Here is a 15,542-nt window from a genome sequence, read left to right on the forward strand (position 1 = left end):
AAAAAGTTTTTTTTAACTCACTGAGTGAAACACATACAAAAGTAGCTCTGTTAAAATAACCACTATTATAATATTGAGAAAGAAACATTAAAATAAAATTTGTTAGGTATCATTTATTTCCTTGTATTGTGACAGGAGACACAAGATAAGGCTTTTTTTTTTTTTTTTTGGCCTTTCTGGTCCAACAAGAATCTTCCAGGGAAATTACTGCATTATAATTCAGTTAATTAACAGGGAAGGTAGAGTAGATGTTTAGGCAGTGAAAGAATACATTTTTTTCCTTCTATTATGGATAGCCATGGATCACAATAAGCAGTGAGGTTTATGTTTTAGAACTTATCCTTTATAAAAGTAGATATTAATATTGTTTAACACAGCTATTTTACTGTCTATCTGAATCCATTTTTTATCTTCAGATAAATAGACTTGTGTATCTTATCTTTTTAATCAGACCCTTATTAAAATACAGTCATGCATCACATATGGAGAAAAATGTGAAATGCAGCTGCTGGTATGTTTTGTCACTTCAGCAATCAAACATGGATTCAGCAATATGCAAAACTGTATTTGAAAGCATTGTTAAGCAACAGCTAGGAAAATAAATGTGCATAGTTATAGACTAGCACTGGGGACTGAGTGAACTTCGATAATTTCTAGATGATTCTTTGAAGATTCTTTTTTGTGGTTCTGCGATAAGAAAACGTGAAAAGGATTCTGCTGAAGGAGAAGGACTGCTTTTCTCTTCCTCTGTCCTGTATTACAATCAGATTTACGCAGCTCCAGCCATTCACTACTAGGGTACTGCAAACTTAAAGAGCTATCCTAAGCAGAGTTACGCCCTTTTAAGATCCAGTGATGTCAGTGGACTTAGAAAGGTGTAACTTTGCTTAAAATAGCACTGTAAGCCATCTATCTGAGAACATTGTGGCAAAGTGGGTTGAGAAAGTCCACTTACATGTTCACTGTTTCATTCTGCCCCGCCCCCCTATATTCCCCCTTGGTAAACATAATGAATCCTAAGTTCCCATCTCAGAAGACTGACAAATTGGGTTCAAAGCCTCATATTTGGGAATGGTGGAGCCTTTTGAGCTCAAAAGCCAGTTTGACTTAGATATTAAGTTGTGTGTACAGAATTGCAGTTGAAAAGGTAGTTATGCTTATTGGGAACTTCTGTATTTATACAAATTACAAGACTCTTAACCTCAGGCATCTGTTTCTGCTCAAATGTGAACTCTCTCACTCACTTTTATATCCTATCAGCGAAATGAGAGCATTCAGATAGCTGGTGATTCAAAAAGTGGAGATCAGAATAGCAGTACGAGAAAGGTGCAATAGTAGTTTCATTGTATCAGTGTAGAATTTGAACATGCTTGGATTTTTTAAAAATGTAAAATTGTCTTTTGGGCAAGGAGTTCTAAATATTTTAAAACTCTTTAAGATACTCAGCAGAGATGGGTAAATATTGTTCTGTAGAAGTATTTTTTCCCCTCTTAGCTAATGACATGGAATTCTCTTTCTGAGAATATCATATTCCCTTACAGGTTTCTGGAACTCATGTGATAGAAAATTTTCTCCTTACCAAGTATTTTAAAAATGCGGGAGGCAAGGGAGATCTGACAGTAATTTCAAAATTGTGAAGCAAAAAGCCCATAATACTAGCAAAGATATAGTGACAATGATACCATTTTGTTTTTAATAAAATATACAGGTTATCAGGAAAAATGTTATTTTGCTTTTCCAGGTTCTGGCCAATGATACAGTTATGACATTCAATCTGTTCTTTTCTGCAGGATGATGAAGAGGACTCAAGTCGGCAAGAGACCGATGAAAAGATCCACCTGGATCCAAACAGCGAAGATGTTTCCGAGAAAGATGCTAAACAAATCATTGAGTGAGTCTTAATTTGAGATGCCTGCCCCTCCAGGAAGGAAATATTTTTTACCATATACATTTTTACAATTGATTTCTGAATGGAGGGTGCTTGTTAACATTTCAGACTCTTTAGTAACATGAAGTTCCAAATGACTCTGTTTATTTACTTTGAAGGACAGCCAAACAAGACGTGGATGATGAATACAGCATGCAGTATAGTGCCAGGGGGTCTCAGTCTTACTATACAGTGGCGCATGCAGTCACAGAGAGAGTGGAAAAGCAGTCTTCTCTTCTTATTAATGGCACACTTAAGCATTATCAGGTAAGCACCCCAGCAGGAGACTGCTTTCATATTTGCAAACTTTTCCACTTATTATAACTCCTTTCAGTGCATCTTTAAAGTGCTCTGTGCATAAGAAGTCTGCCTGATAAAAATTAAAACATAGCACTTCAGTCTCACCAAAGAAATGTTAGAATTCGGGCTCTCTGTTCTTTGCAGGCAGTGTTTTAAAGTATATTCCTTACCCATCTCTCCTGAACTGCCTGACCTCACATATGCAAGAAGAACTTAGTCTATTGAGAGATTTCTTTTCTTGACCTGTGCAGTGTTTGTGAACTTCTTGCTTCTGGTCAACTGCTACCAAAAACTCCTCTTAGCTGTATACTTACGTATTTATTCCAGTTATGGGTGGTGTCATGAACCAAATGCTGGCCTACCAGAATACTTGCTGTCCCAAACATTATCTCCATAACTGTGGCCTGGTGTAGACATAAAGCTGGCTCTCTTCAATCCACGGCTTGCAAATCAGGAGCCAGTCTTAATTTTTTAAAAATGCACTTTCTCCTTACCCCTCTTATCTACGATTTAGTCCAATTACTCATGGAACTGGTATCTTCGGGCTGGTATCTGCGTGGTGAGACTGAAGTGTGGTGGTCTTGCGTTTCTCTGTTTACATGCAAGGAAGTAGCCCAGTGTTTGCCTTTCAACTGCTTGCTAGTGTCAACCGGCCTTTCCTTTTGCTACTTCTTTTGACTCCTCCTATCCCTAGTTCTCTTAACTCTGCTGATATTCTGTTCCCCTCCACTCTCTTTCTCTTTCCCTCTCTGCTGCAAGATAAAGAGAGAAAAGGGCTCTTGTTTCAAAAAAGAGGCTTGAGGAAATAGGTCCTTACAAGAAATCTTGCTGCAGCGGACATATGCCCCCATCGCACGGTAGACAAGTTGTGCATAATCAGCCTTAGTATTGCATTTCCACTGACCGTAGCCATTTCATATTATTCAGATTCCTCTTTTACCAGAGTTTGCTAATCTTCTGCATGGCTCTTATCCTAAAGAGGCTGCCTTTTCAATCAACAGCAGTGAATGGAGGACAAGAATGGAGATTATAATTTGGTTGTATTATTGTTAGCTGCTTTGAGGGATGAGGAAAAGTGGCATAAAGAATCCCGCCCCCTTCTAAATGTCTTAGGTTTTTCTTAGATCTCATTTGACTAAAATGTAGCATTTTGAGGTGGTCAGATATGAAATTAATACTGTAGTCCAAATTTCCTCAGTCTTTGAAGAATATTCCAGATAGTTTGTTGCCCTGTGAAATATGACGAGCAGGACTGTTCTAAAAGGAGGAAAATCTAAAGTCAAGGTGTGTTTATACTTGTTGAGTCCAAAGTATATTTCAATCAGTGCCACATTAATGAGAGGAGAATTATGCCCCAATTGTAAATCAGTTTTGGGAGCAAATGTGTTATAAACTTGGGCCTTGTAATTAGAACTTTTAATATTGTCTTTTCCATTGTATTGACTGCAACAAATACATCTTTGGCTGAGAAGCACCTAGCACCAGATCAGAGATGCTAAAAGATGTGTGTGAACTATTACAGTGGGCATGGATACTGGATAACTGAAGCAATCTCCATAATTTCAGATCCAGGGACTTGAATGGATGGTATCTCTGTACAATAACAATTTGAATGGAATTTTAGCTGATGAAATGGGGCTTGGGAAGACCATACAGACTATCGCACTCATCACTTATCTGATGGACCACAAAAGGCTCAATGGTCCCTATCTCATCATTGTTCCTCTCTCGTAAGTTGAACAGCGCTTCCTAATGCTATTTTTCTATGCTGTACAGATTGGATCATTAACAAGGTATACTTTTTCACTTAATGGCTAGATGAAGTGTGTGAAGGAGCTCCAGATTTAGTCTGTTATTATTTCCTCTTCTTCCCATATGGATTATCTGACATGAGTGACCAGATGGCAGATAAAAGCACTTAGCACAGCATCACTTAGTCACCGTGGCTTATTCCTGCTATGATAACGAGAGAGAAATGTTTCTGTCTTGTGTGGCATGAATAACATTTTGCCTAAAATTACTGAAGGGATTTCTTTTGAAAGGCAGTTTCTAAATGAAAACTTACCTGTCCCCGTGCCCTTGCCCCAGTATAGGACACTTCATTTTTAGTGCTGACTTTCTTTGATATGAGTACTGCCTAGGTATGACGGTTACTATCTTCAGTTACTGATTGATCAGCAGTCTCTGCAATTGCCTCATAGCTCTGTATTGAATTGAATTGAATTGAAATGAATCTTGAAGTGAAATGCAAACGGGTGCATACAAACACGTACACCTAGGGGTTTAGAGGGGAATCAAAAACAGGTCTGCTCAGGATCCTACTGAAATCTACTCAGCGGGTTTTGCTTCAAGGAATGTATTCCTAGGGCTGAAGTATTAGTCTCTGCTAGGCATCTGCAGGGGGAAAAACATTATATTTAAATTTCATTTTATTTAGCCTTTACAGAATTGATAATGCTTTTTCAAAGTTAGTTATAATTATATTAAGAAGGTTATCTTGTTTGACAACATCCATTTATACCACTATGTCTGTTGGAGTTTTTTGGTTATCTTTATATGACAAAGCATGCCTGCTTTCTGCCCCTCAGAATCAAAATTAAGGAGTCAAATGTTGCTATCTGAATGAATGATAAAACTGTCAGTAAATCCAACCATAATTTATTGCAGCTGGAGTATTTAGATTACTGAGGAATTTCACTTTGATAAGCAAGTAAGGCGGAAAGAAAACAGCAGAATAGCAGGATGGACATCTTGCAGTGCCATTCCAAGCGTTGAAGCCTGGTGTAGTTCTGCTTCTACCTTAGAAACTAAGGGAGTGGGAGATATTGAGAGGAATTAGAACACTGCCCTCTCCAAAGCTGAATGTGTTTTTGTTTATAAATGTTTAATCTTTACCATTTAAACAACATTTTTTGCAAACTGTTATGTAGAAACATAGAGATTAGAAGGCTACTTCTTTATTTTAAAATATGCAACCTTACAATGTTCACAGAGGGTCTGCATGTGTTGTTAACCCATCTACAAGGAGCAGCAGTGGCGTAGTGGTTAAGAGCAGGTGCATTCTAATCTGGAGGAACCGGGCTTAATTCCCCGCTCTGCCGCTTCAGCTGTGGAGGCTTATCTGGGGAATTCAGATTAGCCTGTGCACTCCCACACACGCCAGCTGGGTGACCTTGGGCTAGTCACAGCTCTCTCAGCCCCACCCAGCTCACAGGGTGTTCGTTGTGAGGGGAGAAGGGAAAGGAGTTTGTAAGCCCCTTTGAGTCTCCTACAGGAGAGAAAGGGGGGATACAAATCCAAACTCCCCCTCTCCCTCTCCCTCCTCCTCCTCCTCCTCCTCCTCCTCTTTTTCTTCTTCTTCTTCAGTATTATTTGCACAAAGGCTAAATAAATTAGTCATTGTTGTATCTGTTCTCAGTCTAAATGTTTGGCCTTCAGGAAAGACTTCAGATATTTTTAACAAATCGTGAGTGTTGTGCATACCTGCACATTTCATTGTTGTCTTCCACAAACAAAAACAGTCCAACAGAAATAGCAGTATGAAAACAATTCAGGAACATAAAATAGCATAAAACTATGCTGAGAAGCCTAAAATGATATTCATAGACAATTTCATGATCTAGCAGACTATAAAAACTACAAAAAGGGAATCCTTCTGTGTTAAAAGTCTGTGTTGAGACTTGGCATCTAAAGAAAGGAAAGGTAGACAGCAGATGAGTTTCAATGAGGAAGGCATGGTAAAGGCATTGTGCCATCACTGAAAAAGCCCTATTTGTGGTTGCCATCTGACTCACCACTGTAAACTAGAGCACAGAAAGCAGGGCTGGCCTGTGAGGTAGTTTAAGCTGAGTATGTGTGACTAGTCAAAGATACCCTGCAAGCTTTGTGGCAGATGGAGATTTAAACCTGTTATCTCACAGTGCCTGGTTCAGCACTCTGACCGCTACGCCACACTGGTTAGCAGTTAAGAAGTTTTATCGTCCGGCCCTGTCCCAAACCCACTATGAAATCCTGGAGCTGCAAACCCAGGCAAAGCCTTCCCTAACATGACTATGCATGCCGCCGGGAAACCAGTGAAGGAGTCCTAGGCAGCGTGCATGTTTCATTCTCAGTGCGGTTTAAAAACTGGCCTATAGAATTTGTTACTGTGTATCTCGCTGACTATCCGAAATTGATTAGAAAATTTGTTTTAATAATTCTATTGTAAAATGTGTTTTAACGTTTCATATTCTTTGTCTTTTGCATAGGACTTTATCTAACTGGACTTACGAATTTGACAAATGGGCCCCTTCTGTAGTGAAAATTTCTTACAAGGTTGGATTTTCTTTATATAAGGCTTATAAAACTGAGGGTATAGTTTCCCTCCTCTTCTCTTGGTGCACTTGAAATTACTTGATCAGTAAATGTACTGTAATGGACCATAATGACTTTCAGGTTTTGAAATGCAGTGGAAAATGCTGATATTCCAAGGCATTCTGATGGGAGTAAGAGAAATTATAAATCATGTACATTTCTGTATTGCTGAATGCTTTATTGGGCTATTTCAGTCATGACTATTCCTATGAAGGCAAGCAGGGTGTGGGGACATAAGACTGCATCTGTATAAATATCTGAGCAAAAATTTTGTCCATCTTATGTTTGTGAGGCCAAAATTATTGTATTTTTCTAATCTCACCCTTTTTTGTGGAAGGGTTTAGAATTGTTACAAGGGTGTTGGTATCATTTTGTTTCATATTCCTTAATGTGACATGCTTTGTTCATATATCCTTGTTCTACTGATCTGTGATTCGAAAATGTTTTGTTTCTTTTCTCATTCAGGGCACGCCTGCGATGCGCCGATCTCTTGTTCCTCAGCTTCGTAGTGGAAAATTTAATGTTCTTTTGACTACTTATGAGTATATAATAAAGGACAAGCACATTCTTGCTAAGGTAGTTTTATATTTCTGAGTCCTCCTAATGACATGCTTTCTTACCCTCTGCATTCCCCCCCTCCATCTAGCTAGAATTCTGCCTGGCAAAAAAGTCTCTTGGTACAGCATCCATGATTACTGTTGTTTTTGAAAGCCATTTCCATGTTTTTCTTTGCCTGAATTGAGGTGTTAGGCCTTTCTTCCTGCCCATTCAGATTCTCCTCTCCTGCCGTGGCACTTTCAGGATTGCAGAAGAGAGAATGGTTTGACTACCTGTGGATCCCATCAATACTACACAGCCGTTTCTCCATCAATCTGCCTAATAACATTTATCCTGGAACCCTGCTATTCCATTTTTATCCACAGTTCTTCTGTAGTTCTTTGTTTCTCAGGAGAGATGAGCATGGTTTAAAAAAAGGGAGTCAGGCTGTGTAGTTACTTTCCAGATGTGGAAAGATAATAGACATTGGACTGAAATCCTTTGTGTTCATTGTAAGTTGTGCATTAAACCCAAATAGCTAAAGAGAACTCTTTTGATCTAAATATCTCCTAAATAGTTTAATAGACTCTAAAATGCCGAGGCTAATCTTTTAGGAACTGTTGCTTCAGTGTAAATGGAGGAATTTTAAAACGCATAGGAAATGGGACTCACTCTGAAATAGATATATAACCCCAATATCACTTGTCAAACTTCAGTGCATCTACATTTTTAAATAAGATTTCATATGCTTACTAAAAATCACTTTGCTAAATTTAGGTCTCTTACTGCTTTCTCTGGCCCAACCTTAAAAGACTATTTCACTTGTTCTGGAAGCTTCTAAGGAGGCTTTGTAGTTTTTATTTAATGAAAGTAACAGTTTCGTTTAGAATTTGGAAAGACTTAATTCTTTTGCACTCTGTGGTACTTGCACTCTTTTAATTAGCAGTATGTTAAAGACTTGAGCTCCAACAGCTGCTCTGATTTTTCTGTATTAGTTGTGTCATTCTGGAAATGGAAATTTGCTGAAATGGTACCTGAAATTGCTTCCACTGAAGGAACGTTGTTTTTGATTTTTTAAAAATTATAAACTGAATGTAGATGTCTTCTGAGCATCATGCCATGAGAATGTACCAGGGAAAATTGTAATCTTGTTTGAGGAGGCTGTGAAATAAGTTGTGTTTTCTATATGTAGGATGTCTAACACAGGATTTCAAGCGGCATTTTCTGTCAACTGCGACTCTCAGGCTCTAAAAGCTGAAAAGAATGAACTGAGTAGAAGTTGGACAGTTGGTCCATCTAGCTCTGAACTTCGATCCATTGACATGAATAGGCTTAGCATGGTATAACTATGCTTAGGACTAAATTGTAAGTGAGGAACCTTACTCTGATGGAAAGAATATTGCAAGGTTTTCTTCATGAGAGGAAGGTTTCTCGGCAAAAAGAAGTCAAGATTCAAACCCTAGAATATAGAGAATAATTTCCTTTAATTTCCTTCTGTGGCATGGGGTGGGGGGGAAATAATACCCGGGGCTCTTCCCACCAGGCTACTTTTTCAGCCAGGTGCTTTTTGCAGCAGCCTGAATGCAGGCAAGGGGGGGGGGTGCGGGGTGCCGCAGGGGTGCCGAGGCCCAGCCACTTCTGGGAAGGAGGAGGGCTCGTGGCTCAGCCTCGGCGCAACATGTGCATGCCGCCTGGACAGGCCTTGGCCCAGGCAGCACGCGCATGTCGCACCAAGGCCTAGCCATGCCCCTCCTCATTCCTGGAAGTGTGGGGGTAGGCGATTTTTCCACCACCCCTCAAGTGACTCCCACAGGAGCACCCCCGGCGTTTGTCTCCGGATGTCCCTGTGGCAGCTACGTCACTGATTTCCTTACGTGCATTTTCTTACTTGCCAAGCTTGAAATGCTAAAAGTACCATGCCTTGGATACCATGGAGGATTTCTGTAGTCAGAGGGGAATTTGCATTATGAAGCATGACTTTATCTCCTTTTCCTTCTTGCTGTAGTACCCATATATTGCCCATAGTGGATCCCTAAGAACAGCTTAAGAGGGGATCAGAGGTCTGCAGCAGGAGGGGAGAGTCAATTAAAATCACCCACACCTTCTTTCATCAGTGGATATTCTCTGTTGGATCCAATCTCTGTGTGCTCAGTTTCTGCCTAGGTATTAGTTTCAGATTTTGGGGTGTTATTGGACAATTGCAATCTATTTATGTATTTACAGTACTAATTTACCATTTTTCTTACAAGTATTATTAAAATGGTTTACAAAAAAGATATGAAGCAGCACATCATAAAAAATATAATATAATAAGCAGCATCAGTCAGCATTTTAAGAAGCTAGCTCTCAAATGCATGTCCCAAAAAGGAAAGCCTATCCAGAGCGCATTGCTGTGGTCTAACCTACTATTACTTGTATTGTCTGAAGAAAAGATGGTGGTTAATTTGTTGCACTTCAGTTTTATTGGCTATTTTCTAGTTCTCAAAAACTGAATGAATGAGTCCAATTTACTTTTTCAAATCAGCTTGTGGATATAATCTAGTTATATTCTTGCAGGGTGTTTTTTTTTCCTCCAATGATCACTTAGGGTGATAAAGATTTGTTGCCAATAATTTTGTCCTTTTGTAGATTCGGTGGAAGTATATGATTGTAGATGAAGGTCATCGAATGAAGAACCATCACTGCAAGCTGACTCAAGTGTTGAATACTCATTATGTAGCCCCAAGACGGATTCTGTTGACTGGAACTCCATTGCAGAATAAACTGCCTGAACTTTGGGCTCTTCTTAACTTCCTCCTTCCAACAATTTTCAAGAGCTGCAGCACATTTGAACAGTGGTTCAATGCCCCCTTTGCCATGACTGGAGAAAGGGTATTAGTCTATTTTATATAAAAACTTACATTCACAGAAATTTAAATGGAGACAGTATAAAATCTATATTATACTCACGGCATACTTTTAACCTTAACATAATAATGTTACACCTTTAAAATACTTCAAAGAAAATATCTCTTCACATTCTTCTGAGTAGAAGCATGGCATGATTTAAACAGTGTAAATCCCTTTATACTGGAAAAAATGATGACGCTTGCAATTTTTCTATTGTTAAGAACATGTAATTTTTGGTCATTATGTTCCTGCAGGTGGATTTAAATGAGGAGGAAACTATTTTGATCATTCGGCGCCTCCACAAAGTTCTGCGACCCTTTCTGCTAAGGAGGCTGAAGAAAGAAGTGGAATCTCAGCTGCCAGAAAAGGTTTGTGTAGGGAAGTCACTGCGGAATGTTTCTCATCAGTTTAGTGAACTCTGGGTTCCACAGTGTTTCAAAATGTCAATGAAAAGTATAGTGCTGAACACATAGAAGCTTAGCACAAACCCTTTCACAACAAGCATGGTACAACTGTGTGCTGTGACTAGTGAATATTAGTGGCACAAAGACAGGGAGGTATAAGTTCTGTTTGGTGAGAAAATTGGTGGTATAGTGGCAGTGTTCCAGGAGTCATAGCCCCTCCCCTTCTTCTTTAAAACACATTGAACAGCTAACTCAGAGTCACAATAATTTCTACTACTCTCTGTGGTTCCATTAAATTGTAGCATCCACATTTTGATGATCTTTTCTTGGTTTACCATTGTACTGTTACAACACTGACCTTTTAGGTGCTCTAATAGGCATTCTGTGACCTTATCAAATATTCAGATATTTATTTAAATATTTATTTATTTATTTCCAACATGTATATTTTTTCCTCTGCGTGTGCACAGTAAAAACCATAGTCTCCGTAATCTACCTCCTTAGTTTCTGTCATAACCCGGACCATTTTCCCACAGTCACGGCTCTTTAGAGAAAGTCTTCTGTTATAGTGATGCAATTGACTCTCTTCTGTATCATAGTCATCTGTAGTCAAACAGCAAGGGACCTTATGAAAAAGAAGTAGCCTCAGAAGTACCACTTAACTAATAACCCAACCTGCTTTTGTAAACCTATTTCCTGGAAAAGATACTTTGATCATTCCAAACAGGATTAGTTCCTATAATCAGACACTTATATGACTGATAGTTTTTTGTTTTTTGGGGGAACATTGCATTATTTTCTTCTTACTGTTTTGTCACACTAGGTTGAGTATGTTGTTAAGTGTGATATGTCAGCACTTCAGAAAATTCTGTATCGCCACATGCAAGCCAAGGGAATCCTCCTTACTGATGGCTCTGAAAAAGACAAGAAGGTGAGGAATTATTATTGTTTAGAACACAGTTCTCAGTCAAAACAAACCTGTCCTGATCAAGGAAAAAGCCTTAGTCCAAACCTCCTCAGATACAATTGGCTTAATCTAGCTAGGAGATTATATTAAATTCCTGACACAGGATGTCATTGATTGATAGAGAAACAATGGAACATAGTATTTTTTTAAAATTCCTTAATGAAATCGGTACTATTAATTTCCACCATCATTTGAGGTTTTGGGAGAAAGGAAAATTGCACATGTCCACGTTGTTATTTGATCTAGGTTTGAGAAGACCAGATATACAAACTAAGCTGTTTATTGTTGTGATGTGTGATCTTGTGCCTTTCTACATTGTCAGTCAAATTCATGGTTATTTCTGATTTACTTTAGGGAAAGGGAGGAGCCAAAACTCTTATGAACACCATCATGCAACTGAGAAAGATATGCAATCACCCATATATGTTCCAACATATTGAGGTAAAGCTGTCTAGTACTATTTGATCATAAAACTCTACATATAGTAATGAAATGTATAATAGAACTGGTTGCTTAGCAGTGTAATCCTAAGCAGAGTTACACCTTTCTAGGTGTTTTGGCTTCCTTGGATTTAAAGAGATGCAGCTCTGTTAATCATTGTGGTTTCTGAGCAGTCCCGTATTATGACTGCATGTGTGCAGGCCAGCCACAGAAAACTTTCTAGTAAACTAAGAACACCCCTCCTCTCTCTGGTAGTTAACAGCTAAAGCGATCACCTGACCAGGAGGGGGGACATTGCTCCCTCAGTTCTCTTTTTTGCCACTGCGAAGAGAGGATCTCCACTGTTGTTTTGTGTTTTCCCTCACCTCATTCTTGAGGCTAAGGAGACTTGTTTCATCAATAGTAATTCTAGTGAAAAATAAACTACATTTAAAGAAGAAATGGTTTTGGATTTCCAGTTTTTCAATAAGACTCAAAAGGGCTCTCCTCAGGATTGTGCCAACTGTGGCTTAGCAGCAGTGGCATAGTGGTTAAGAGCAGGTGTACTCTAATCTGGAGGAACCAGTTTTAATTTCCCTCTCTGCCGCCTGAGCTGTGGAGGCTTATCTGGGGAATTCAGATTAGCCTGTACACCAACACATGCCAGCTGTGTGACCTTGTGCTAGCTACAGTTCTTCTGAGCTCTCTCAGCCCTGCCTACTTCACAGGTTGTTTGTTGTGAGGGGGTAAGGGAAAGGAGTTTGTAAGCCCCGTTGAGTCTCCTATAGGAGAGAAAGGGGGGATATAAATCCAACTCTTCTTATAATGGTGCTGATTAAACACCCATTTTGTGTGCTTTATCTGCCTGATGGATCACACAGCAGAACGTCTTGCTCTTTCTGTCACCAATTTACTCTGAAGGCATGATGTGATAGAACTGGACTCAAAAGAGCTCTTTTTCAAAGGCTTTGGCTGCACCTAAGCCTGAATGAAGGCACATTCTCCCTCTTTGTTACATCTAAAGGTACAAACCTGGAGGTGTTGCCTGACAGACCCTCCAGTGCAGAAGGGCTCTTTTCTAAGGCATTGGTGGTGGCCTGACTGACTGCAAAAATCTCTCCTGCTCACTGGCCTTGGTTGGATCTGAGAGCCAGGGGTTTGACTTGTTAGACACTGACTAATTAAAGGCCTTTCTCCTCCTCATTCTGAGGGGAAAAGCTTGGAGTTGTAGCCTGATGGGAGCCTCTTTTTGAAAGCTTAGCTAAGCTCGAGTGAAGGAACCTTTTCCTGGCTGCCCTCAGTTTCAAGGTGAAATCTTTGGAGTCATGGGTTAACAGAGCCTTAATGGCTCTTTGTAAAAGATGTTAGGTATCAGAATGACTTGGTACTTTTTAGTTGGGATTGTTTGGACCTCTTCAGACCCTATAGATCTTGGAGGCTTGATGAAGTGGGTGGAGTTTCCTGTTCTTGTGTTCTGAGACAACAGTCTGACCTTCATTCCTCTTCTCAACACAGAAGTCTTAGGTCATCATTTTGCTGCAGTCTCTCAGTACGGACATTTTATCCTGAGGGGTTTTCAGCACAAGTACTTTACTGGGAATTTTTGAAAAGCCATTTTTTTTTTAGCTTTCCTTAAAAATTTTTGGTTTTTTAAAAAAACTGTACATGAAAAATACCAGCACCCTGTGAAGTCCATCTGGGTTCTATTCTGTGCCTCCTCTATTCGTTTCACAAGATTAGGGTATCTGATGGCCTGGCAAGGATTCCCAACTAAAGATTATTTCTCAGTCTTCATGTCTCACAAAGTTATTCCTGCTTGTTTTTGATTCCTTGAATGTGATGTTCTTATGTTTGGTCTGCTGAGGCTCCAAGAAGGACTGTTTAGCAGCTTCATACAACATAAGCATGATTATTGAAATATAGTCCATGCATACACAGGAAAAATGTAGCTTTTAAAATCCACAATAAAATTTTAAATATCAGTTGTAGTGGAAAACTGAATTTAAGGTTTGGGTTTAAAAATACTGTTGAATGTCTTTTAGTCAATAATTCATTGTTAATTACTTCACAGGAATCCTTTGCTGAACATTTGGGCTATTCAAACGGTGTCATCAATGGGTATGTTTTATGCATTTAATATTTTCTTGTTGATTTATTAAGGAACTTTAACTATTTGCAAATGAGTGTTTAAAATTGCTTCTAAACATGGCTTGAACAGTTTAAAGTCCCAATGCTTTTGTAATAGGTTGCAATAAAATCAGTGGGGTTTAAGGATGGTTGGTCATACCCCAGCTTATATAAAGACTTCTACAGTTTCAGAACTGCCAACGCATTTGAGAAATGGATCCAATGGGCTTAGAATGATGTAACAGTTCTTTGAATGGCACTAAGTTTCTTCTACATTTTCAGAAAATCCTAGGTTTATTGTAACTGTCCTAGAAATGGTAGTCTGAACCTCTAATCTATATATATATAAAAAGTTAACAGTGTTTTTGTTCATATATTCAGTATAACTGAGTAACTGCTGGGCCAATTCCTCTGAAAATTCCCAGCCACTATAGTCAGCCAGGCGAGAGTGTTTTTAGATGTTCACATACCTGAAATTTCACACCTGGAGGGAGAGGCATGCAAAGGAAGAGAAGTGAGAGAGGGGAGAGAGTGAGGGGTGGCATGCAAGGGAGGGGAGGCAGGGGGCCCAGCATCTTGATATGACCCACCCACCCTAGCGGAGGGAAAGGGAAGGGAAGGAGGGGGAGGGGTGGCATGCAAGGGAAGAGAAGTGAGGGAGGGAAGAGTAAGGGGTGGCATGCAAGGGACGGGAGGGAAGGGCCAGGCACCCTAGATTCCCTGAATACTGCAGTTACAGTTAAGAAAACCAGGCACGCATTACTCAGGAGTAAGCTCGGTACAGCAACCATGACATACGTTGAATGGCTGCATCGCACCCCTCAGAGGGTTTCCTCAGAAGCAACACCCATTGCCACCAACCAAACTTACTCCCAGGTAAAGGATCATGACCAGCCAGCCTAGATGTGTGGGAGGGGTGCCTTTCCATTCCCCCCACACACATCAATGACATTGCATAATATCAGGCTGCGTGTTTGCATGAGCACGTACTGCTGGCCTCTTTAATTGATTTGCTGCTACTGTTCCTTTCCCATTTCACCACAATAAGCCACAGCAACGCGTGGCCGGGCCCCGCTAGTAAAGTCAATAAGTGATGAAGCAGTTTTCACTCTCCTTACCTGTGATCATACTCTATTTTCTGTCCACAAGAAATAACTTTATTTGAAAAAGAACTTTCTTTAAACTGCACAGGTGCAAGCCAGACCTGGCAAACTGATTTATAAGTTCCTAGAAGCTCAGCCGCTCAGGAGCACCCCTCCCCTCTGTCTAGAACCAAGGACCAGCCTTTTTCCTTCCTTCCTTCCTTGTCCTCTGAGCATGTCCTCTTCTCAAACTGCTTCTCTTCTCACTGTTGTGGGGAAAGGATTTATTTTTTCACTGTCAATTCACTGAAGGAATACATCCTCTCCCCACAACAATATTGACAGCCATCAAAACTGTGAGAAGAAATAATGCCATTGTTTAAGAATGCTTTGCGTGTGTTACTAAGATGACACAGAATGAGGAAGGCCGTTTCTGACGGACTTGATTAGCTGACGGCCTGACAGAGCCACAGGCGCCCCCAGGCCGCCGTTCACGACAGGCGCTCTCTTCCCTCCCCCCCCAGGGGCGGCGTCAA

The 15,542-nt window shown here is 39.9% G+C and overlaps 1 protein-coding gene across 3 annotated transcripts in view; it reads left to right on the forward strand.

The window, feature by feature from the left end:
• Positions 1–15,542, forward strand: part of SMARCA2 (SWI/SNF related, matrix associated, actin dependent regulator of chromatin, subfamily a, member 2) — a 126,857-nt gene that overhangs the window by 61,088 nt on the left and 50,227 nt on the right. For all 3 annotated transcript variants that reach the window (XM_048502919.1, XM_048502920.1, XM_048502918.1), the window contains exons 14-23: positions 1,791–1,891; positions 2,047–2,194; positions 3,794–3,957; positions 6,475–6,541; positions 7,046–7,156; positions 9,746–9,988; positions 10,261–10,374; positions 11,234–11,341; positions 11,732–11,818; positions 13,869–13,915. In XM_048502919.1, coding sequence (XP_048358876.1) covers positions 1,791–1,891; positions 2,047–2,194; positions 3,794–3,957; positions 6,475–6,541; positions 7,046–7,156; positions 9,746–9,988; positions 10,261–10,374; positions 11,234–11,341; positions 11,732–11,818; positions 13,869–13,915 — 1,190 coding nt within the window. The remainder of the gene's footprint in view (positions 1–1,790; positions 1,892–2,046; positions 2,195–3,793; positions 3,958–6,474; positions 6,542–7,045; positions 7,157–9,745; positions 9,989–10,260; positions 10,375–11,233; positions 11,342–11,731; positions 11,819–13,868; positions 13,916–15,542) is intronic.

The sequence above is a fragment of the Sphaerodactylus townsendi genome, linkage group LG07 (assembly GCF_021028975.2).
Source record: "Sphaerodactylus townsendi isolate TG3544 linkage group LG07, MPM_Stown_v2.3, whole genome shotgun sequence".
Taxonomy (NCBI): Eukaryota; Metazoa; Chordata; class Lepidosauria; order Squamata; family Sphaerodactylidae; genus Sphaerodactylus; species Sphaerodactylus townsendi.